General features: G+C 43.1%; 1 protein-coding gene across 5 annotated transcripts in view; it reads left to right on the forward strand.

The window, feature by feature from the left end:
- Positions 1-2,718: 2,718 nt before the first annotated feature.
- The window catches only part of aplp2 (amyloid beta (A4) precursor-like protein 2), a 66,064-nt gene continuing 45,242 nt past the window's right edge, over positions 2,719-23,540 (forward strand). For 3 of the 5 annotated variants that reach the window (XM_058633683.1, XM_058633685.1, XM_058633688.1), the window contains exon 1: positions 2,719-3,030. In XM_058633683.1, the coding sequence (XP_058489666.1) occupies positions 2,959-3,030 (72 nt within the window). In that variant the 5' untranslated portion in view covers positions 2,719-2,958. The remainder of the gene's footprint in view (positions 3,031-23,540) is intronic. The other 2 variants (XM_058633684.1, XM_058633686.1) reach the window with 1 other exon arrangement.

A 23,540-nucleotide genomic window follows, 5' to 3' on the forward strand; every position in this document is an offset into this window, starting at 1 on the left:
GCAAATTAAAGTCAAACTTTATTCACAGTGTCTGTGAAGCTTTTTAGTCGTCATGGTCATAGTAATCTTCAGGGGTTCGCTTTAGGCAGGTAAGTAAACCCCTGAAGAAGGTTCATGTGGAAAATACAAATATATATAATTGTAGAACTGTCAGAGACAGGACCATTTTTAAACTGATCGATTAAAGGCCCTTTGCTCAGCAGCCATTTTGACAAATCACAGCTGCAAAGAGTCAAATTAACGATGGCCGAGTGTCACCGATCACATCAACGCTGTTGTGCTTTTCCTGTCAAAACATGTCAAAATGTCTGCTGTGCAAAGAGCCCATTTGTGATCATTATTGATATATAGGCCTCATATATATTGTAATATGAAATGTACTGTCCAATCCATTACTTTAAAAGACTTAATTGTAGCAACAATGTCAGAACTGTAACCTATAAAAATGGCAGTGCAACACGCTTTGGGCTTTTTCCTCCCTGCTCTACTGTTACCACCAGGATAATAATTTCCCTATTTTCTTCCTGCGGCGTTTCTCCTGATGTATCAGGGGATCAAACTAACACATCCCATTTAGATTAGATTTTACATGTACATATTCCTCCCTCGTTCTGACACGTCTGCTGGCTGGTGTTTTTAAAATTAATAACCACTCTGAATGTCCTGCCTGAAGCGACGATGAAATTTACACGATGCTTGGTCTTTTTTTAACGAGTACCAAGAGAGATATACTAATGACAATCTAGGAAGGAAAAAAAAAAGGTTGGGGGTCATTACATAATCTAATCATAACAGAGTTGTGTGTGTTTGTATTTATTAGCTCTTTAGAGACCTTTTCTGACATAAACACTGACCCTATCAGGAGCAGTCGTCCTCGTGGAGACCAAAACCTGGTGCTAATGAGGCAGAACCCAATTTCTGAGGAACTGGTTAAGTTTAGACTGACAGACAAACATCACATTCAAGGACTAGTGAACTCCGAAGACAACACACTTCATAAGAAGAATAACTTGGTTTAATGCAGTTCAGTGCAGTGGACAGTGGAGAAAATAAACAACCCTTAAAACAACAAAACAACTCCTCAGGTCAGTGTCTGCCTACATCAGCGGGGAAAGGGACAATATTTTGTGGACACAGGTGTGCCCATGTTGTACAGAGAAGGCAGATTTTTAAGAGTGAACGAAACCGTCTATTTGTAAACTGAGACACCGCCTCTCATTGAGGAGGAGGTGTTCCACACCACCTATCTCCCACTGACAATGCCGTCCTTTCATCTCTTCCTAGGAAACTAAACAACTTGTCTAATTCAGCCTTGTGTGACCACAGGCAGGCATCACGTGACAGTCAAACAAATATTGTGCAGGGTGGACAGAGAGAAGCCATACAAGGCTTATATTCCTCTCATACGGAAAAGTAACAATAGTCACACTTCAAAATAACATATTATGATGCATTACAGAGTATTCAATAAGTGTCACAATTACCAAGCAGACGTTTCAATATGTTTTAGTTAGTGATCACATTAATAAAGTCTCTGTTCACTTCATGTAACAATGACAGTGAATTAAATGATGCTGATTTTTTTTTCTTTTGCTATTATAACTGATTAATGATAACAAATAATACAAAACATTGCTTTAGTGATCTTTAGTGATCAGTTGTTGAACAGCAATATTTGGTATGAATCTCATCTTAACTTGATATTGTGAGTTAAAATGGTTTGTTAGTGTATATTTATTAAGCAAGACAAAGTAAGTTTTGGAAAGAGTAATGTTATGGTAAGTTAAACACACCTCTTTTCATTGGCCTTTGACACTGGTGAAGTTGTTGATGTTATTTCCATTTAGTTTTATTTTTTATTTTATTTGTTTATTTGTTTTTATAGTGGTTTTTATCCACTTTTTACGTCTTTTCATTTATTTTACTTGTTTTTGATGTATCTTATCGCCTTGTGTTAGCGTCTATATGCCTTTTATTTATTATTCTGTACAGCACTTTGGTCCACTGTGGTTGTTTTAAAGTGCTTTATAAATAAATTTGGATTGGATTGTTTTAGCTCTCTGTAGTATAAAGTAAAATCCACAGTTAAGCAACTTGTATAACCTAACTTTAGTTGAAATATGTTTTCTTAAATGATAATACTACATGCTTTTATTATCAGTTAGAAATATAGTATCAACAACAATTAATCATTATTTAACATAATTTTTTAGAATGTTACTTTATTAGTCAATTAAAACAAATCTTGTATTATGTATTGAACTTGTGCCTGCACTGTAGTGCAATTTTACAGTATTTCAATGATTAAAATCATGTATAAACCAAATAATAAATATAAAACAGGTCATTAAATATTATAGTATAAGAAAATAAAGTTCCATTTATAAAAAATGGTTAATATCGGCCCAATTATCTGATTAATCGGTCTACAGTGAACAAGCACGCATCCCGAGGAAGCTAAATGGAACACAGCCATCATTGAAAGACCTGTCAAAAAAGGGCGAATTTTTTTGTTGATGAAACGTCAAATTCTTGTAAATTCCTATTGACTCGGTGGTGTCAGTGTGTGACTTTGCAGAACTATGTGCGTTTTTTTGGGGGGGGATGGGTGTTGCACTTGGCCGCCTGGGGGCGCAGTGCGCCGCTCCTTGGATCAGACGGCTGAACCACGGGGCGTGAGGGGAGGGAGCAACCTCGCCACAGACTCACAGTCCACATTTCATTTCTACAGAGGAACAAACGCTCAACACTGAGCCTGCAACATTTTCACCCGAGCCCTGGAATCCAAAGCAGCGGCGCAGGACGCGTCCCGCTCTCCGGGATCTTTTTTTCTTCTCCATTCCCAGCAGGACTTTGTTTGCTCCCCTTTATTGTCCAAGGACGTCTCCTCACTCACACAGACACAGATATATCTCACATAGAGGATACAAGTTATTTACAGTAGCATAATCCTGGAAGATGGGTTCATTCCCAGCGATATCTGCCCTCGTTCTGGGTATTGTGGTTCCTGTGCTGTCCGGATACATCGAGGTAAGTGATCTGAGGTTTTTCTGGTTCCAGCTAAAACAAAACAAAAAACAAACCTTCTTGGCCTGTTTGTCACATTTCTGTCTTGAGGCATTTGTGGCTTCGTTCAGCTGATCTCCAACACAATTATTGCACATTATTCTCACGTGACCTGAAGGTGAAATGTGTTTTTTTAGAGTCAGACACAGTTAACGGAAATAATGGATTTCAGTGTAGTGATTTGTGCAACACTTGTTAATATATTTTTACTTTTTCACACAATTATTATTACCATTTTATTCTCAACCTCCGATCTCAGATTATTGTTGCTTATCAACGACTATTCCTTATCATGGACACCAGCTATCTGAACAATATTGACCTTATTCAATAGAATATTTCTTGTTGTGCAATAAAAAAAATCCTATTTTTTCACTGGTATTTGTGATTTACAATCATTTGTTTGATTGTTTTTAACACCGTACTGCTTCCAGATGAAGCACCTCTACCTTGTCTTGTAAAATTAAAATTGAGGCCAATTCAGATTAGTCCATATTCCTGTTAACAAGTTAGAGCATAGACTCACGATGACTCAAACATTCATTACATCCCCTGCTTCGAAAATTCCAGTATGACGTTTTAATCTGATTAAGATGTTTGCCCATAATGACAAAGATCAGAATACGACCTTTATTCGGGTTAGGGTGATCCCAAAATGCTGTTTTGTACGTGGCTGTGTCTCCTGCAGACTACCGTGTTGCTGTGGTTCATGTCAGATTATTGCTGTGTACATGTCATGTCTGGAAGGTGCTGAACAAGACTGTAGCTCTGCTGCAGAGATCAGATGACAGACAACTGGCGCTTTGTCAGGCCTTTGGGGGACACATGGGACCTCTGCAGTGGCTCACAAACAATATGCTGTGCATCCCGAGCGTGTCCATCATGTGTGTGTCATCGCAGGCCTTCAGCAAGAAAACATTCACCTGCTAATTGAAATTGAGATTATTTTCTGGGTCACTATAATGGCCTTCTGTGATAGGCTACCACGCCTGTCCCTCTCAGTATCTCATTTTCCCAAGTTTATCTGATCTATTACAGATCTAGCACTAGAAACACTAATGGCATATTTCCACCGGCTCTACTCGCCTCGCCTCGGCATGACACGGCACGATTAGGTTGCATCTCCACTACAAAAAAGTACCTACTTAACGTGGGCGGAGTCATCACTGCACCGGTGACACACACACAAGTGACCAGTGACTTTACACCAGACTCCTGTAGTTGTTGGAGATGAGGTACTAGGTACCAGGTACTAAAAATAGTACCTGGTACCAGGTACTATGCTAGTGGAAACGCTACTTAAACTGTGCTGTGGCGAGGCGAGTAGAGCCGGTGGAAATACGCCATAATGAGTGCACTACTCGGCTCTACTCGGTTTAGAATCAGACACCTCGTTTCCGTTACTTCATAGTACTGTCGAATTGTGGGCACGGTCATCCTAGCACAGATGTGCGAAAATGTCGCGATGTTGTTTTGTACGCCGACACAACCTAGTGACAGACAAAGCAGTTGTTTTTGGTGTTACTGAATCATTAGAATCAGCTCATTAAAAAAGATTTGTTCACAGAATCATTCAGTACTTCCTGCATGACCGTCTGACGCAGTCACTCCCTGAGAATTTAGGCTAATTTATAGGCTAAATTTTGGACATTAATGCATTTTTTTCAGGATTTTGAAGTCTTTTTAACTGATCTACAATTCGGCGTTGTTTGGTTTGATTCTTGTGTCGGACTTCACGCTCATGACTCCTCCAGTGATGACACTCTCTGACCAATGAGTGGCCGACAGTCTGTTGACGTCATATTTTAGTATCGGCTTCAGTAAGCACGTATTATCACTAATGGAAAAGCAAATAAAAAAACAGAGTAGAATGGAGCCGAGTAGTGCTAGAACTGTATAATGGAGAAGTGCCATTGAACATAACAAAGAAGTCCATGTGTTGGATCCAGATTAGGCCATGTTTTAGTTCCTCCAAGCACAAACACTCTCACATGTGCACACACACACACACACACACACACACACACACACACACACACACACACACTCTTAAAGCTTCCTGATTTTCTATTTTCCCACTGGATCACCAGGTATTGTCCCCGGACACCTTTCGCCTGCAGTGTTGGTCGTGTGTGTCATCGAATGACAATGCACCCATTTTCAGAGCAAACAGCCCCTCAGAGGGTAAACACAAGCGTGTCCCTGCTCACTGTTGAAACAGCCATGACAAAACATTCTAACAAGACTTCTTCCCCGGCCACTGCTGTGTGCAGTGCAAAGTGATTATCTGGGAGTGCCCCCCACCCCCCAGTTTTCCATTTGCAACACAAAACGCAAAAAAAGGGGGGGGAAAACCCTCAGCCATTTTGAGACAGTATTGGCTGGCATTGTGTGTGGGGGAAATAATGGTTATTATGTCCCGAACAAAATCCATGCTGCTGCACTCTCTCTGTACAAAAGACCTGTCCCCCCCTGCAACGATTGTCTACCTCATCGTCTGCCTCATAGCCACACAGGCTCTCTGATCAATACTGTACAGACTCTCCTGAGATGATTAATGGATGGGATCAATAAAAAATTCTGATCACATGCCCAGATTAAAATGAGAAATGTTGGTACATTTGAGGATTACTGTACTTTAATCACTGGCTGTTCCTGAAGGACAAGGCTCTGTGTTTGCACTAAAGCGTGATGTGGAGTAGGTAAAACAGATTTGGAGTTGAAGAAACAAATGAACAAACATGGATTTTATGATGATCGACTGCTCGAAAACAGCTTTGGGTTACACCCTTAGTTAAAGGGTTACATATTCACAGCCAGGTTCACCAAGGTACACATCAAAGCGTCCTTTCCTCAAGAAGCTCTGGTGCTCTTTTTGTGTAACACACATTGTAGTGCAGCTGTAGCAGTGGTGGATATTGCAGTACTGACATACTGACTGCACTCATTTTCCTGGACCTTGAGCTTGAATTTAGTATATGGTGAGAGCGGTGAGAATGGTTCATTCCCTCTCAGCTTGCTATGTACATAGCTGACATTAACTGTCATGACACAGGGAAGCTGGCCGGTACATACTACAAAGCAGAAGATCAGCAACACAGTAAATCAAGAGCAACATTGAAGGACATCCAGACATCCGCATTGGCTGTTTATCACATGAAGAACAAAGGTTTTGTTTTAGAGAAGGCTAGGAGGTGGACCACTTTGCTTGGTACCGCAGCGGAAGGGTGGCGAAAACTGGGATGGTAAAGATCGGAAACGCAAATAATTGCATCATGTACTTTGTGGAGCTTGGTGGGTCTTGGTGGTTGTAGTGACATCGGAGAGGAGCCACCCTCTTGTTTCCAGGCTCCTTCCTTGTGAACATCAGGGACTTGCCTGCTACTTCAGCTGTGTAAACGGGGTTTGTTTTGTCAGATACCTGTGAGAGTGCCAGATAGTGACCTTTTGTTTCTTCAGCTGTGCCCACTCTTCCCTCCCTCATCTCAGCATCTTTGTGTCACAGGCTTTTTACGTTCTGCAGTGGCTTCAAAAGAGGCTTCGCCCTGGTGATTTATCGCTTTACACCATGTATCTTGCCCTGTAATTTTTTTATACCAGCAAGCAAGGACTCTCGTGTTCACTCACTTCCCTGGGTGACCAGCTGTATCCTGTGAAAACAGGGTGCAGACAAGGGCCACATAACTCTAGATATAGAAGGTAATTGTATAGAGGATAATTGCGTCACGCTAAGGCATTTGCTGATATGGCTCCCATTGGATTAATGAAATATTGACTATGTGGGACAGTTAATGCATTTGGTACAATTTATCCTCTGCTGATTAAAGATTATCATAGCCATGACTCAGAAGGTTGCACAACTCAACATCTGATTTTTTTTTCTGAAGTCAACTTGTTGGGTCAAACAAATCAACACTAGTTCACAATTTAAGGCCTCAACATTCAATGCAAGATTGAGCTTGTTTGGAGCTTGAAAACAATGCGGCGTCAACTCATGCTGGAGGAGTGACTTTGAGCCATAGTGAGTGTTTGCATACATTAAGTCCTCAGAGTGGGAAACAAAGGAATGGGCATGCTGATCCAACCCCACTGAGGTGGAGATGTCCTGGGTACTTATGAGCAGGAAGGAGAAAAAGTGACTGTAGCTGGACTCACTGGTCTTTGCTTGCAGCAACATTTTTCCTCTTATCGCATGAAGTCTGCGTGAATGCTCGAGTGTGTGTGCTTTTAGGCAGGCACTGGTATTTAAGTCTGTTCCTGCCTACTTGAATATATGAATTTGCACCGGATAAGAGAAGATGATGAATAGTTACCGGTGTGAACGATTGGCCTTACTTTGGCTGTGATTGTCTGGGCGGGGGCTATGTAGCCGTCCATTAGCAGGGCTGAAGAATTCCTTATGAGGGCCCTTTGTGTGCCCCGGGAATAGCTGTGACAACCCGGGGGATCGTTACTGTACAGAGGCGATCAAGATACCGAGCGCAGACGAAGGCAAAGGCAGATTGCTGGTGCCTTTTCTTCCAAAAAAGCCCCTAAACAACAATTGCATTTGATAGTGATCTTTGAGTACATTGTAGTGAGTGGTGGTGCCCCAGCTGCAGCCTTTCTGCAAGCTGTTTTTTTTCTCTCCCGTCTAAGCAGCAAAGATTGTGTCTGTGACCTCTACGTTCTGCCGTGTCAATCAAGATGAAGGCAGTAGCATGTGCTCAACCATCCTGGGAATCAGCCTTACTTGCCCTTGAATTCGTAGATTAGCACCTAAAGCCTTGCTTTCAATTGTTGGAACAGCCCCGTATCCCCATGAATCCTCTTAGTGACAAGAAACAGTGGGTGCTTATGGATCTGCAAATTGGAAGGTACTAATCCCAGAGCCCTACCCCTTCTCTGTCAGCTCACACTCATGTGCTCACTCATATAACTCACCCACTCACTCACTGGCGAACCCTAATTTTCACGCCCTGCAGTGGCAAAACGACTTCAAAGTTGTACAGATCGTAGTGAGTCACCTCATGTCGGTGTTGTGCGCTCAACGTGTAGGTCTTATCTGCGCTCCGTGACTCACAATGGGAAGAGATAAAAGCCTGAATTCGCTGCCCTTTCATTTCCTCAAAGATGCTTCCCTGCCTTCCCCTGCCACTGTACAATTTTCCGTCTGCATCTCTTTTCCCTTTCACCGCATTGGCTGCTTCATCCTCCAAGCCTGTGCGTGTCACCTGGAGCGATTCCATCAACAAGACATACTCACAGCTCTTCTTGGGGATTTAAATAGAGAGGCCTCATCAGACGAGACTTGTTCTCAAGATGCCAGGCGTTGAATCTCGGCACGGACTGTGTGCGCTCTAACTATCCCGAGGGAGCGCAGTTCCCTGTTGTTTTTGCAAAGTGGAAATGCACATTTGTGTGCGTGTGTTCGAGTGAAATCTTCTGACACATCAGCTCATCACATATTAAGTCTTTCTCAGGGAGAGGTCCTGTGTGACGGGGTCTTGGCGCAGGTTGAACAGGTTCAAATCGACGCGCTCATCACTGCACTTAACTTAATTTTGCACCAGGCCTCCTGCCACATGTAGGTCGATGTGCACGGCCACATTAATCCCCCACAGCAGCCAAGGTGAAGGCTACAAGACCTGAGTCTGTATGTTTTTACTGTATAGTCTGCCTCAGAGCGGCTCTGTGAGAATTCCTTTTGTCACTTTATCTGCCAGAGTGCTCAGGAATGCATGGCCTGAAGTGCAAATGCTTCACAGTATTGTGCTTTGAGTGGCTCTCTTCCTGTCATAGCAATGAGAGTGACTTTACAGTGTAGTGAGTGGAGAGACAAAAACCACCTCTTTAATCTCTCTCTGGAACAAGCCTCGCTATTTAAGATTTTATTTTTTAAATGTATTTTTAGTTCGAGAATGAGAAGGCAGTCAGTCTAGGTGGGTTACACCCTGTCACCCCCCCCCCCCCCCCCACACACACACTCGTTCAGTGACTGTGTGTGTGGGTCCCTGTAGCTCTTTAAGTCACTCTTGCTGCTCGGGTTTTTCATGCCATGAATAAAATATCTGATGTCTATGAGTTATAGTGCACTTGCACCTTTCCCTATGGCCTTTCTGTCTTTTCCTCAGCCTCCGTCTGTCATCCGTTGAAGAAGACCTTGCCTGCTGTCCCAGCCTTCTCTTTTGTCTTTAGCCCTGTTTGCACCAAGTGGGTACAGTTCAGTTCAGTTTGGGACATGATGCGATTATTTCATTTAAATTTGTGAAGGCTACCAAAATGATCAGTCCATACCCTCCCACTTTTTGGCACCCGCCTGTTGGGGTACAGAGCACAGTCGTCCGGCACCTTAGGGGAGGAGCTAGACACACCGAACAGATTTGTTTCACTTCTTGTTTTTTTAGCTATGTTTCCGCCAAGTGGAACGGTTTGGTACGATAGGTATTTTTTTGTGTTGCTATTATGAATAGTACCAAAATAACTGGCACAACTTTTTTCCATTTTTTGGCACCCTTTCCTTGGTATGGTCTGGGTGGATTTAGACCGGCCCCTACCCCCGACAGTCAGCTGATTAGTATTAGAAAAACGTAACTCCTTTGCGACCGGTGTTTCTTCAATGGCCGCAGTGTCTTTGTCTCAACAAGCTCGACGTCTTGTTGAGACAAACAGCCACAGACCGAGCAGGGGTGGTGTTATCTACTGTGTCGCATTACATATCACAGCCATTTGGTACAGAGCACACCCAGCTTACCAAGTAAAGTTACTGTTCTCAGTCGAAACACAAGCCTGACCCAGGACTTTACTATTCCAAACCGTGCTGTATTATACCAGACCTAATCGTACCATTTACGCAGCTCACTCCCCATTTTGGAAACAGGAGCCAAATCGGGGCTTATTGTTCCAAACTGAACGTCATGAGCTGGACCGCACTGGTGGAAACTCGGCTTTATTCAGGTGTGAAGCTCCCAGCTTTGTGATATCAGTGAGTCATGTGCAGACTTGGGTGAGGTCTGTGTGCTGGTTTGTTTTCCCTGGAATAAAATGGAGGCGGGCAGCAGCTAAAACTCTCGTAGCCAGCTACTGTGTGCCAGGCGATAAATCCCACTGTTTGCTTGTTCAACTGCACCAGAATGTATAAATTACTGAAGGACTATTTTTCTTTCCCCTCACTGTGTTTGAACACATCTTCAACTGAATTTAGTCTCTCTTGTTGAACAAGAAGACTGAAATCAGACCCAGTTTTCCAAACTTTAGTCATAATTGATATCTCTTTTCTTAGTGCTTTGTTTTTGTTGTTTTTTTTCCCCCTCGTGTCTCTTTCCGAGTGTGAGCTGGAGTGTGTGGGTGGGTGTGTTCTGCTTTCTTTTCCTTTATGTCTGCATCATATCCCTTTTCTCAGGGTGCATGTGCATCATTCAGTGATTGACGTTTGATGAAGATGTGGGGTCAGATCCACAGGGTATTTGTTATTTTGTGGTGTTTGTAGAGGCAGTGAAATATTCTGTAAGCTCCGTTTTCTTTGCATAATTATGGTTGATTGAATGTGTGTGTGTGTGTGTCGTGCACTACAAGGTGCCGAGCCCACATGGACTAACAAGACACATCAGTACAAATACAGCCCGTCATAATGGGAATAAAGTACATGTCAAGCAAATGTGAAAACAGATTATTTCCACTAATTGATGCTGTCTAATTATTTAAGGAGAAGTGAGTGGGGCCAATGTGTTTACACTTTCATGCTTGCTGGATGTCAGACAGACTGCCTTGATGCTCCACTACCTAATATTTAATTTATGCATTTTAATTGCCTGTAAGGTTGTGGTGAGCTAACAGTAATGCACCTACCCAGGATTTCCATCCAGATTTGGTGTTTTATAGCACAAACCTGTCAATTTAGCATTTCAAACACATTACATTTATAACTGCTGTCTTAGTTTTACCAACGTGTTACTTCTTACAACTTATTTTTGAATTTATTATGTTGTTTATATGAAACAGTATAATCCAAATTAAAATGATTGCAATACTTAAATTTTGAGTGTGTAGTTCCCTGTTTTTGCTGCTTAAATGCATGTTTACTGCCAGGGAAAACAGAGCATGCTTCTTTCCTTCCTTCCTTCCTGTCAGTCTTCCTGCTTACTGAGCTTCCTTTACCCCCGTGCCTTTAGTGAAAATGGTATCATCCGCACTGGAATCGTGGACCTGTTCCTCTCATGTTTTTAAAATAATATTCCCTTTCTTTCCTCGGGAGAGTGAGAGAGAAAATGAAAATGTCAGAATGGTAAAGGATGGAAGCAGCGCAGTGTAACTCCATATCCCCAGAGAAAGGCTTGTGCTGCTGCTGCCGATGCCTTTGCCGCCGTTTTGTGATGGCCTTGTTAGCAGCCTGTCTGATACAGCACTTTCTCAAGGAGAAGGTGACCAAGGACAAATGGCAGCCCTGTAGGATGATCCACTTGGGACTCCGACAGAACAATGGGGAGATTTTTCCTCCGAAGCAGGAACAGGAGAGGAGAAGGAGAAGCTAACAAGTCACCTTAGACGTGTGACGCTCAACAATTTTCCCATGACAGAAATTAGATGAAATTTTCCTTCTGAGTTTTCCCCTCCACTTGTGTTTTAGCGCCTACCTTTTAAACACTATAATTAATTCAATTAGAGGTGTTCATGCATGATGAAAACCTTGACTCGCCGCAAATCCCCTCCCTGCCATCAAAGAGGCAATAAAAAGAAAGGAGGGCTGTGGAAAACACCCAACGTAAATGACAGTTAGAAGTGGGCTGGTGTACAGTGGACATAAATCTAAAATAGAAAAACCCCAGATGACGGAGTGAGGAAATTAATTAAATTTGAACGCTTGCAGGGAACCTTGGGAAATAAAGGACACTCGTAAACATGTAAATAGAGCGAGACACGTGTACTTGTACACGGCGCACATGCGGCAGCTCCTCTTCCTGTCTTATTTCCCCTGCTGTGACTGTACACGAGTTTTCAACTGCCGAAAAAAACCAAAGATATTCCATGTTTAAAATCATTCAATGACATCATAAAATGGAAATTAGCCGGTGGCTGTGGTTCAGGAGCTAGTGTGGGTTGTCCACTATCCAGAAGGTTGGCGGTTTGATCCCTGGCTCCGTCTGTCCTTGTGGTAAAGACATAGACATACTGTAGGATAGGATGGAGAAATTATAGTATTAAGCACTTTGAACAGTCAATACGAGTAGAAAGGCACCATACAAATTAGACTACCAGTAAATGTTTGCTTAATAAAGGTCACAACAGACTAAATAAATGTCAAATGTATTAAAATGATTCTGTCGAACAGCTAATAATTATTGCTGCAGTGCATCTCTCTTTTGTGCAAATTTAGCATTCTCTACTAGACCTCACTCCACCTGTAAACTGCAGTGGCAGAGCTAATATTGTCCTTGTGGTGTCCGTTCATTGATTCTCCAAACTAATGACAAGTACACGTTTCCATTGTCTGTTAAAAGAAGTTATTATGAGTCCGTCCTTACTGTAAAATCTATAACGGAGCGCTGAGTGCTGTTCTCCAGTTGAAGAGGTTTACTTGTGTCATTGTGTGTTAAGCTTGTGTCACACCCATCTCCATTTTACATAAAAGTGCCCTGAAATTGCAGTCGTGTTTTTTTTTTTTATTACAACGCTGCAGCTCGTAAAGGCTGCAGCCGTGCACCCCTATCAGCCATTTTGATCTCGGATAAAAACCAATCAAGCACTCTGGAGAATTCCATTAGTTTGATGAGATATGATATGGCTCCGGGCGCAAATCTGAAATAGCTGTTTTCAGACAAACCCATTAAAAGTCATTTGATCCTCTGCAGCTAATTATAGAGCCTTCTGAGCAGCTTTGCACCGGACTCCACCTCCTCCACCTCCTCCATTCCCCACCTACCCTCCAACTGCTCGCTTCGGTGTTCATCACATCCCACCCTTGTGTTTCAGGAGCCTCTTTAGTGCCACTGTGCTATTACTGAGGTGCTGGGAGCTGACAGGCAGACAGTGCGGCCCAGTCATGCGAGGGCGCTGTGATTTGTCAGCCTCGTCGACGCAGCCACAGCGCTGGTTTGGATCTGGGATCTCTCTCCCACGGAGAAGTGGCGGGATGCCGCCGAAGGGTCTGACTTGGGTCGTGGCATACGACACAGGTGGTGTGCGAGCAAGGACAAATCCCTGACAAAAAAAACGGAGTGTATTAAAGTTGCCTTGAGATTAATGGTCCAGCTGTGAAGTCTGCGCGTTCTCCATAGAAACATGACTGATTAGCTCTTGGCCACAGATTGTCTCACAGGGGTTATTTTCTTCACGAGGCTGATTGAAATCCCTCCCCCTGCAGAGAGGGAGGCTTAGGGAGGGCAGAGTAGAGCTTAATGACAGATAAGCATAAATACATTACATCCATCATTCTCCCTTTGGTAAAGATGCCCTCTCTATCATTGCCTGGAGCATCACAGTTAAAGCAGAAATGTGGGCTGTGCCTCTGCTCCACCGCTCGATGGAGAATATTTTAGTACAATCTCATTAGAATTTCTTTTGTCACAAACTCTTTTATCCATGAGCTGAAAATCAGCATATATTGGGGTTACAGTGCACTCACCAGCCAGTTTAATAGGTACACAGGAGACCTAATGAAGTGGCTGATGTGGCCCCTGGTGTGATCTTCTGAACTTCATTTATAATCATCTTTTTAACTGTGAATATTTTCTTCTTTCTTTGCTCCAACAGAATGATTTTGTTTGTTGACAGAACAGACATTTGAGAACATTATTGTCTTGCGGTCTGGGAAACCCCGTGCAACATTTTCAACCTTTTCTGACATTTTGTTGGACCAAACCCTTGTTCTCCTCTGATCATCAAAGACATTTTTTGAGCTGCTGCTGACTGGATATTTTCCCTTTTTTTTTGTAAACCCTATAGTGATGGCGGTGTGTGAACTCAGACCAAGTCTGTCTGGCACCAAAAATCCCAACACAGAGTCACCTGTCTTCCCCATTCTAACGCCAGTTGAACTTCAGCAGGTTGTCTCGACCTAAATGCATTGCGTTGCTGCCATGTTATTGGCCGATTAGATATTTGACTTTAAAAGCGATTGAAAACGTGTACCTAATAGTTTGGCTTGTTTGTGTATGTAGGATTTAGCTGTCTCTCCGTCATATTTGGATTTCCAATCAACATTTTATTTCTTATTACTCTTTTATTTCAAATGCTGCATTAACCAATTGTTAAAAAATGATGCGTCCTTAAACTCAGAGCTATGCTGCCAACACCAGTAAGGTCATCTTCTCCTCCTGGTTCAGCAGTGCCGTGCAGTACACCTGTCACCTGCTATTATTTTTTTATTGTCAGACATTTTGGAAACATCGCTGCGCGTCCTTGATCTCGTTCCCCCTCCTGCAGTTCTCTGGCGGATCTCTCTGCTCCAGCATGCCCCCGCCACAACTCACGGGCGGTCGCCTTCTAGTGACTGCACGCGATATTTTCATGTTGTCCTTGAAACTGCGTTTTCCCCCTTCCGCTCTCAATGTCGGCTCCCACAGAGCGGCATTGCCCCCACAGTCCCTCAGACTTAGACACTGCATTCCTCCTCCCCCTCCCCTCTCAGCACTGACTGTATTGCGCCACACATTTTAGGACAAATTGGCTGTTTGTGTCTTACTTTGTTCACTGGAACAATCCGTCCTTGTGCTCCTCTCCACTCCACTATCTCTCTTTTGCACCTCTCACCCCGTGGCCACTTTTCCCTCCTCGGCTCCTCAATTTCTCTTTTGCTTGCACAACAATTACGTGCTCATTAAATGAGGGAGTCCGGGCAGCAGAAAGAGAGATGTCAGTGTCAGAGCTGGGGGCCTCACCGTGATGCTCTCTTACTGTGGTTCCTATATTGACAAGTCTGCCTGCCTGTCTGCCTCGTCCTGAGGAGCAGCTGCGTGGTGCTGCATGCTGATGAGCGCAGACTCATCTTGCAGGAAAATGAAAAAGCGGTAGTGGGAGTGACGGAGGGAAGGAAGGATGCAGCAGTGTTTTGAGTCAGTGTGGAGGGTGGAGTATGGGGGGGGGGGACGGACGAGAAGCCCGAAGAATAGGGAAGTGAGCAAAGGTCATTTCTCTCAAATCCTCCTCTCTCGGTGCAAAAGATTAAATGGCTGTGTGCTCTCCAGCAGACGAGAGAGAGAGAGAATGAGAGAGACACTTCTGTGTCTAATCCTCCTCCTTTAAACTGCTGAGAGTGCAGTTCAAATTGGGGAAAAGAGTCGGCGTCAACACAAAGCCGCCTGTGGAAAACACAGGCCCATGGTTAACAAACTGAGCCCCGTCTAACAATCACCTAAGCCCTAAATCTTCCATGTAGCCACTGCCAAAGCTGCCGCTGACGTTTCCCACCTAGCTATCACTCTCAACAGGCTCACTCTCCATCTCGTCACCTGAATCCCCCCCTCCCCCCCCCCGATATGAAAGCCAGCGCTGTATCTGAGATACCCCCCTGCACCTCTCATTAACTCCCCCCGCCTCAGTGATGTCAGGTGTAGACATGGCAGCAATGCACTGCACATATGCAGCATCTGTAACAGACCTCCCACCGAGCACTGAGAGCCTTTTAATAAATGCACGGGCGGCGGCTAATTTAATCATGCTAATGTGTACGTTACAGTGGGAGGCTTATCGGCTATTTGATCTTCATTCCAGTTCACCAGAGAGAGCTTCCTCCTGGATGCTACAGGAGGAAGAACAGGCATGGAAATGCAACCGGGGGGGGCAATGAAGTGAAAACCAGTAAAAGCTAGTCAATTTAGTCCCTTGAGCGAGGTAATGAAGACAACAGCTCTGATTCCGAAGGAAAGGCAAAAGACAGAAGGGATGAAGCGGTGATGAGATCATTAGACAACAGGGAATCTTTACTGTTTAAACAGGAAAATTAAACTATAAATGGGGTGTCACGCTAAGGCTGAAGGCACTGTTTGTCTTAATGGTGTGGCTGGTTGTCGTGTTTATTTTAGCCATAAACATCTGGCACAGTGATGTCAAGAATGTAATCCGCTCTAGGCCACGTGGAACATAAGCCCGGATAGAAAGGGCTGAAGGGGTTGCCAGCTCACATGGCTCTGAGAGAGAGAGAGAAGCAGGTGGAGAGGTAAAGAGAGAGAGATGTTTCAGAGAGGAGGAGATGAGCACACGCTGAGTTGTCCAAAGTGAATAGAGATGAAAGAAGGGAGATGGAGACTGAACTGGTAGCTCACGCAGAGAGCTTTTAGTCGTCAGGAGGGGCAGAACAGCTGATTGTACAGACAGACGCACTCAGACCTGTCATCAGTGCACCCTGCGTCTGTGAACCCGCCGCTGCAAAAAAAAGATCCACCTGAAAATGGACCTGAATCACCACAGTCCTCGAGTCATTACCACCAAATGAGAAGCAATTATCCTCTTCCTGCAAGAAATAGTTTTTACACTTCGCCGCCTTATTTATCCAATCATGCACCTGTGTAGCTTAGCAACTAAACAACACGCTCTGGGTGAAAACCCTGGGTGTAATTATCTGTTTATCGCTGCAGTGCTCACTTATCAATTATTTCTCTGTTGACTGGCTGTAATGTGTCTCTGCGAGCAACAGCTCCAAGTATAGCCCTCTGCTTTTTTTTCGCAAATGTTTTAGCCTACGAGGAAACTTGATGATAGAAGCACAATCTATATTAGGGCTTTAATAAATCTCCCGGGCAGAAGATAATTGCACCCTTTTCTATTTCTTTCCCTGCAATCGTCATGGCAACTGATTGCTGTCCATTACAAGCAGGAGAGAAGCAGGTGTGATTTTCAGGTCTGAGACCAAATCACATCCATCCAGCCATGTGGAGCTGTGCCAATCTCAGGTGACATAGGGGGATAGGCGGGCTGCACCCCGGACAGCTCGCGAGTCCATCACAGGGCCACACATAGAGACAAACGAGAGGAGATATTTCCTGAACGGGGGGGAACTTTTTAAAAATGGTAAAGAAAGAGATTGTTTTTTCGTTCTGTGCCATTTCCGCGTGGATTTGGCCTTAATCAGTGTGTTTCCATGCTTGACTACACCAGTGGAACAGCACAGTCAAGCTACAACCATAGCTCGACTGGTTTATTAAAGGAAGTTTGTTTCCCTCCGCAAAACACCCCCTGTCATCTTGTTAGTTGTAGACGGTTTCTGGTTTTCTGGGTTTGTCAGCACTAGCCTGAGATTTTCCATGTATTTGTCGTCGTTGTTTTATTCTTCTGTGGTAAACTGAAGGTTTACATGGAGTAGTAGCACGATCTGCGTGTCTCAGTGCGACGTCACACAATTTCACATGGACTAACCTGTATGTTACCTGTATTTTAAAAGTCGTTTTTTTAGCCGTAGGAATTGTTTTGTTTTTCTGTTGTCATGTACCAAGTGGTAAATTGGCTCGCCCTTTAGCTCCCCTTCACCTCTTCTTTCCCAACATCTCTTGACGTTGATTGGACTAACAAGGAAGCTGTAGTCAAGCCCTCACTATCACTTGACACACCTCTCCCTGAATTTGGCAGCATATGCTGCGAAAAGAACACGGCAAGCCGAATGAAAACCAATTGTCTCCCTTGCTTTCTTTTTTTAAATGCATCCCTTTACTGCTCCTCAGCCGGGCTCCTCTGTATCTTCTACTTAATCCATCCTGGTTGGAAAAACCTGAGCATAATATTACGATGTCTGTGAATGATCCTCAGGGCTGTGTGTGATAATGGGGGGAGGACGAATATTCCAGTGAGGTGCAGGCAGTCTGAAATCTGTGTCAAGCGTGGCTGTAGGGGAAATAAAGCGCTTTACTCCCCTATAGTGCTCCTGCTCTGCATTTCTCCTGTTCCAGAATAATGAAAGGTGCAGCTCGCACCCTGCCGTTGGCTTTCAGGAGCCTCGTGTGTGTTAACAAGCAGGCATCTGAGCAGCGGTCCTGTTTGTCCGTGTGATGTGTCACAGATAACAGCGGAGAGAAAGATGGCGGGACCACAGAGTATTGACAACACTTTGGGAAAATGTCTAAAAACTGTGAGGGGAAAAAAATGGATTTAAATGGGGAGGAACGAGGACCTTTATCCTGTGATGTTAGAGCGTGGCTTAGCCATTTGCTCTAGATACTTATTTTTTTCCTACTTGTGACTGGCTGCCCTTTGAACGTTGGAAATAAAGTATGCGGTGCACTTTGCATGAGTTAATGTGTTCTTTGGTTTGGCTTTTCTCAAGCAGTTAAACTTTACTAATGAAAATCCCAGGAACATCAAAGTCTCCCACACAGAATATTATTGATTAATCTAACTGTGCATTACAAAACAAGGGGCAATCACAAAAAAAAAAGTTTCTAATTGTCTTTCTATTTGAGCTCAGTAACCAAGGAAACTGCTCATGTGTTATGAACAAGTCAACACATTTGAAATTCAGGTCAGTCGCTAAACTCACTATAGTTCAGCCTCCCATTAGCATTACTTCAGCCTTGCATTTTTAGAATTGCACACCCTGTGTTTATTTTGTGATTTATTCACTTGAGCGGCACTTTCTTAAAGGCCAAGATGCTGTCAATCCACTTCAGGGATCAAATAGTGATAAAAGTCAACCACTGCATCGGTTCAAATCACCTCTGTCTTGGTGGATTTTGGACAAAGAAAAGAAGTTGTTGCACAAACATACCACAAAGACTTGCGATGTGGTCCCAGCAATGGATCATCGACACATTTTCAGACTGAAATCACAATTAGAGCTGAAACAATTATCGATTATTAATCGATTACTAAATTAATCGGCAACTATTTTGATCATCGATTAATCGGTTCAAAGCTTTTTTCATGATACAAGATTTCCGATTGTTTAAGCTTCTTAAATGTGAATATTTTCTGCATTTCTTTGCTCTGGATAACAAATACATCATTAAAAGTTCATCATTTTGATTTGTGGACAAAACAAGTCATTTGAGAACATCATCATTTCCAGGTTTGACGAACACGATCAATATTTTTTAAGGTTTTCTGAGATTTTATGGACCAATCGATTAATCCAGAAAATAATCGACAGATTAATCGATTATGAAAATAATCGTTAGTTGCAGCTCTAATCACAATTTGAAACGACACAATAAAAGTATAATAAAATAATAATAATAAAGAGTTATGTAACTAATGTATTAAATATCGAACTGAATCTCAACTGTTACAAATCAATATGGATTGCAATATCTGTATCTACATTTACATATCATATTGTTCGTATCAGGATCACATCGTATAAAAAATCGCGATGCATTTCTTTGGGTCAAAATCTTGTTGCATGACAAATTGAATCCGCTTGTATCTCCAGTAAAATCAGAATACTTGCGGCGCTGACCCAGTGTGACAGCTCACCACCGCTTGTCAGCGTCGCTTTGAATCCCTAATGTGACAATGAAAATAAATTAAGCACCAAATGAGCTTGTAATAACCTTTCTTTAATCAGTCTGACAGGATTTCTTTATAAAGGAGGAAACGGTGTCTTGTTTCATTACATCTATTTTGCCAATAAAAGTCCCCTGTTGGCTCTCATTTACAAAATATCATGCGATGAATTTTGCTTAATCATCATCATGACTCAGCCAAGGAAGTGTTGTGTCCACTTGTGTTCTAGTGTTTATTTCTACCTCACATACACACACACACACACTGAGCCAGCAACACTGGACAGGGCAGGACAAGACCCCCACGCTAGAGCAGCTTATAAATAACCCACACACACCCTCTCCCTAGTGAAAAGGCAGCGAGCCACTGGAATAACAAAAATCCTCTGCTCTAATTAACACGTTTCTCTTCGACTGGCCTGGTGTTTCGCCCAGGCATTTCAGTGGCACTTAAAATGAATGCACAGATTATGTAATGGTGTGTTCAAGTTGTAGTCTGAAGTCGGAATTTCCCCTTATTCTATTTATTTACATGCATGTTAAAAGACTGAAGTTTTCTTAAAGGAATACTTCACCGATTTGCATTTAGCTTTGTATGACTGGAATAGGGTCATGATGCTTCCCAACCGCAGTTTCCTATGAGTCGAGAAATATCTTCATTCTTCGTTCTTCAAACGCTAATTCCGCACCTTTTAGAGCCACTCATAGGGGGACGGGACGGGAAGTGTCACTGGTGGGCACGTAACAAAGAAGAGAATGAAGATATTTCTCAACTCAGGGGAAACTCAGGTTGGGAAGCACCATTTTTCAAAAGTACTACCCCTATTCTAGTAATACAAAGCTAATCCTAGCAAATTGGTGAAGTATTCCTTTAATGTCGCGTAAACGAGTTAGTCCAACTAAAATCGAGCTAGTCTTAGTCGGACTAACATACCTGGATAATGCCATTCATATTCCAATTACTCCTGCATGTATACGCTTAGTTGGACTGTAGTCGGACTTGGTGTTCTTTGCACGCACCAAAGTTTTCCTCCCCGGTCTTTGACCCGGAAGTCGTGGGAGATAACTTATAAACTTGTCAATGCCAAGGGTGAAATCATTGATTAGCATGAAAAAACAATCATTTTCAGTGACATCTATGTTCTCTCTGTACTTGTGTGAAATCTTTCGGTCAACTCTGAGGTGAAATCCCTCCCGGTTCCAAGTTGTGATGTAAATGGAAGGCAGCATAAATGCTTGAATATTGTTGTGATTACACAATGACCCTGTAAGTGATGCAAGTAAGGGAAATAAACGGAAAATATGAGCTAAGAAGAGATGCCACTGTCGGCAGAGCAATTTACAACAAGCGGAGAGAAAGGACGAGCAGTGGGAGACACGATGGAGCAGTGACAGGGCAACTACTTTAGTGTGGAAGAGATGAGTTTTCATGCTTGAAAAGAAACGTGGAGGGACCGCAAAGGACGACTAAACCTCCCCGCTGATAGTCAGGGCCACACTTGTTACACTGAGATTTCCTGTATTTTCCTGTCAGCAAACTCTGAACTGTAGCTTGTAAACACGTATAGAAGTTGTTCTTTGAAGCGCAAAACATGAATTAAACAAACATTTCGTCTCTCAGTTAATATTTACTGCTTCAGATGCTTCAGTCTGACAAAGGAGACACTACTTTTTTTTCCCCTCTGTGGCTACACTTGTTTTTTTTTTCATCTCTTCTTGGATTGTAACAGTAAATTGAGGCATGTGTGGTGCAGATAAAGAATGGCCTGAAATAACAAGTAACAAGTGCCTGCTGAACAGGGTGTGTGGACATACCGAACATCCTCGGCCTCATTGTGAATTTATTATTTTAATATTTTGACAAGTTTTAAGTAGCTGAGCAGGCCGGTCTGTGTCAGTCCAAAACATGATGACGTCCCTTGGTCTGTTTTGAGGCTTATAGTTTGACCAATGTTTTAAAATCTTTTTCTTTTTTTTTGGAAAAACCAGAAAAGGGCCATGTTTGAATGTAATAAAAGTACAGTAAATGTTACAGGAGCTTTTCGTTCACTGCTGGTAGTTGTGGCGTAAACTGCATCAAAGTTTCCAAAGTGTGTGTTAAAGAGAGCTGTTTTGGTGTATTGATGTGGCAGCGTTACAGTGCGTTTAGAGTCATTCGGGGGGAGTTTCACGTGTTTGAGGACATTTCTTTTTTTAAATGACACTGTGTTAAAGTAAAATGTGGATAAAAGTGCATGTGACACTAACCTGCAGCCACATGCTGCTAAAGACCTTCGGTGAGTTCCATCCTTCCTGGTCACGATCCCTCTCAGACCTCATGCTGTGACTTATTCTGTCTCTGAGTACAAGGAAGTGTCCGCTTCACACACTGGGCAGTGAACATGAGCATGTGCATCTGTGGCCGAGGGTCATTTTTACATGTGCGAACAAGGACAGAGTGTTGCTGAATGCACCAAACAGGCCTGAGCGACTATTATTATAAGTGTCGACCTCTGCGCCGTTCACTCAGCCTCCTTTATTACGCCTGCTGTCTTCCCCCTCTCTCTTATATGCCAGTCTCTCACAAATGTGGCCTCATTCCCTCGTTCTGTTCTTCTTCATCTTCCTGCTCAAATCCCCCTCTGATTTCTCCTCATCTTTTCCCTCCTTTTGCTCTGTCGCTGCGAGCCTCTGATGATCTATCTCGCAGCGTTCTTCATGCCTCCTGTCTTCACTCTCTCCTGCTCCACTTCTTCTTCTATCTGTTTCTCTTTTGCCCTTGTCTCTTTTCCCCCCCTCTCCCTTTTTTTTTTTTCTCCCCTCCCAGCCTCAATGTTCCTCCATGTGAATAGGCGGGATGCTTTTGTAGACAGTTTCCATAGCAACGGGCCATTTGAACAAGTCGTTATTCACGTCCGTTTGCTGTACGCTGGAGAGAGGCCACGTTATCTCGCCCTGACACACAGGCAGACCTGCGCCACTCAATCACCTCGACTGTTACCTTGCAGCCAGTGAGTCGCCTTCACATCGTCTTGCTGGAGCTTAATTGCGAGCACGTCTCGCCTCCGCTCATCTCCGTTCGCCGAGCGCGCCGACTGTAGCGTGACCTTCAGTGAGATGCAGTTGCAGCTTAATCATAGCACCGCTTGGAAAGTGTTGGTGAAGTTGTTTTAGGACTATGCAGAATATTAACACAAGTAAATGATTACCACAGAGCAGGATGCAATTACGCTGCAGTTAATACAAAACTCTGTTGAGTTTCATTTCACTTGAAAGTTTCTCATGCGCATTGAAACAAAGAAAATGCCAATATTACTTATAAAACTTTCTTAGTATAGATTAAAGGGATATTTATTTCCATTGTAATATATATATATATATATATATATATATATATATTTACGTACTTATGTTAAACAGTGAAGCTGTAAACCTTCGTACGTGCAACACAAACATCAGTTTTACACAAGCAATCAATGCTGCTTGTTTTAAAGCATCTTTGCAGTGAAAAACAGCAGTGTGTGTGTGTTTATTGTGTGGAATTACAGCTCTCGCTTTCTCTCTATATATAGATCTATATGTGTTTATATATATATATATATATATATATATATATACCATATCTTGAATTTGTTCATATGCAGATGCAGCACTGATAAGATTGCATCCAGTTGCATTGTACAGCGTGAATGTGCCACGACAGTAAAGATATAAAGCCGTTTTCAGACATGTGCCCACACATTTCCACACGTGCATGTAGTATAATGAGCACATTGTGTGCCTCAAAATGTGTTCACAACAGCAGGGACATTTCCGGAACAATCGGCGGCACCTGGGTCGAGCGTGCAACAGGCAGGACACTTGCCCACTCTCTCACTGTGCGACATTCTCCCGCTGCATTGTCCTGGTCCTGTTAGTGTAACTGTTAGCAAAGATGGAGGACACTGTTTACATTCTGGGAACGAGGTCCCGGCCCCTAAAAAGTGCAGAATTAGTGTTGCAGTTTCAATTAATGCTAACAACCGGAACATGAAACCACGTCATAGCATTGCACTGAAAATGTTTCACCGCGGCAAAAAATAGTGCAGA

The sequence above is a fragment of the Solea solea genome, chromosome 7 (genome assembly GCF_958295425.1).
Source record: "Solea solea chromosome 7, fSolSol10.1, whole genome shotgun sequence".
Classification (NCBI taxonomy): domain Eukaryota; kingdom Metazoa; phylum Chordata; class Actinopteri; order Pleuronectiformes; family Soleidae; genus Solea; species Solea solea.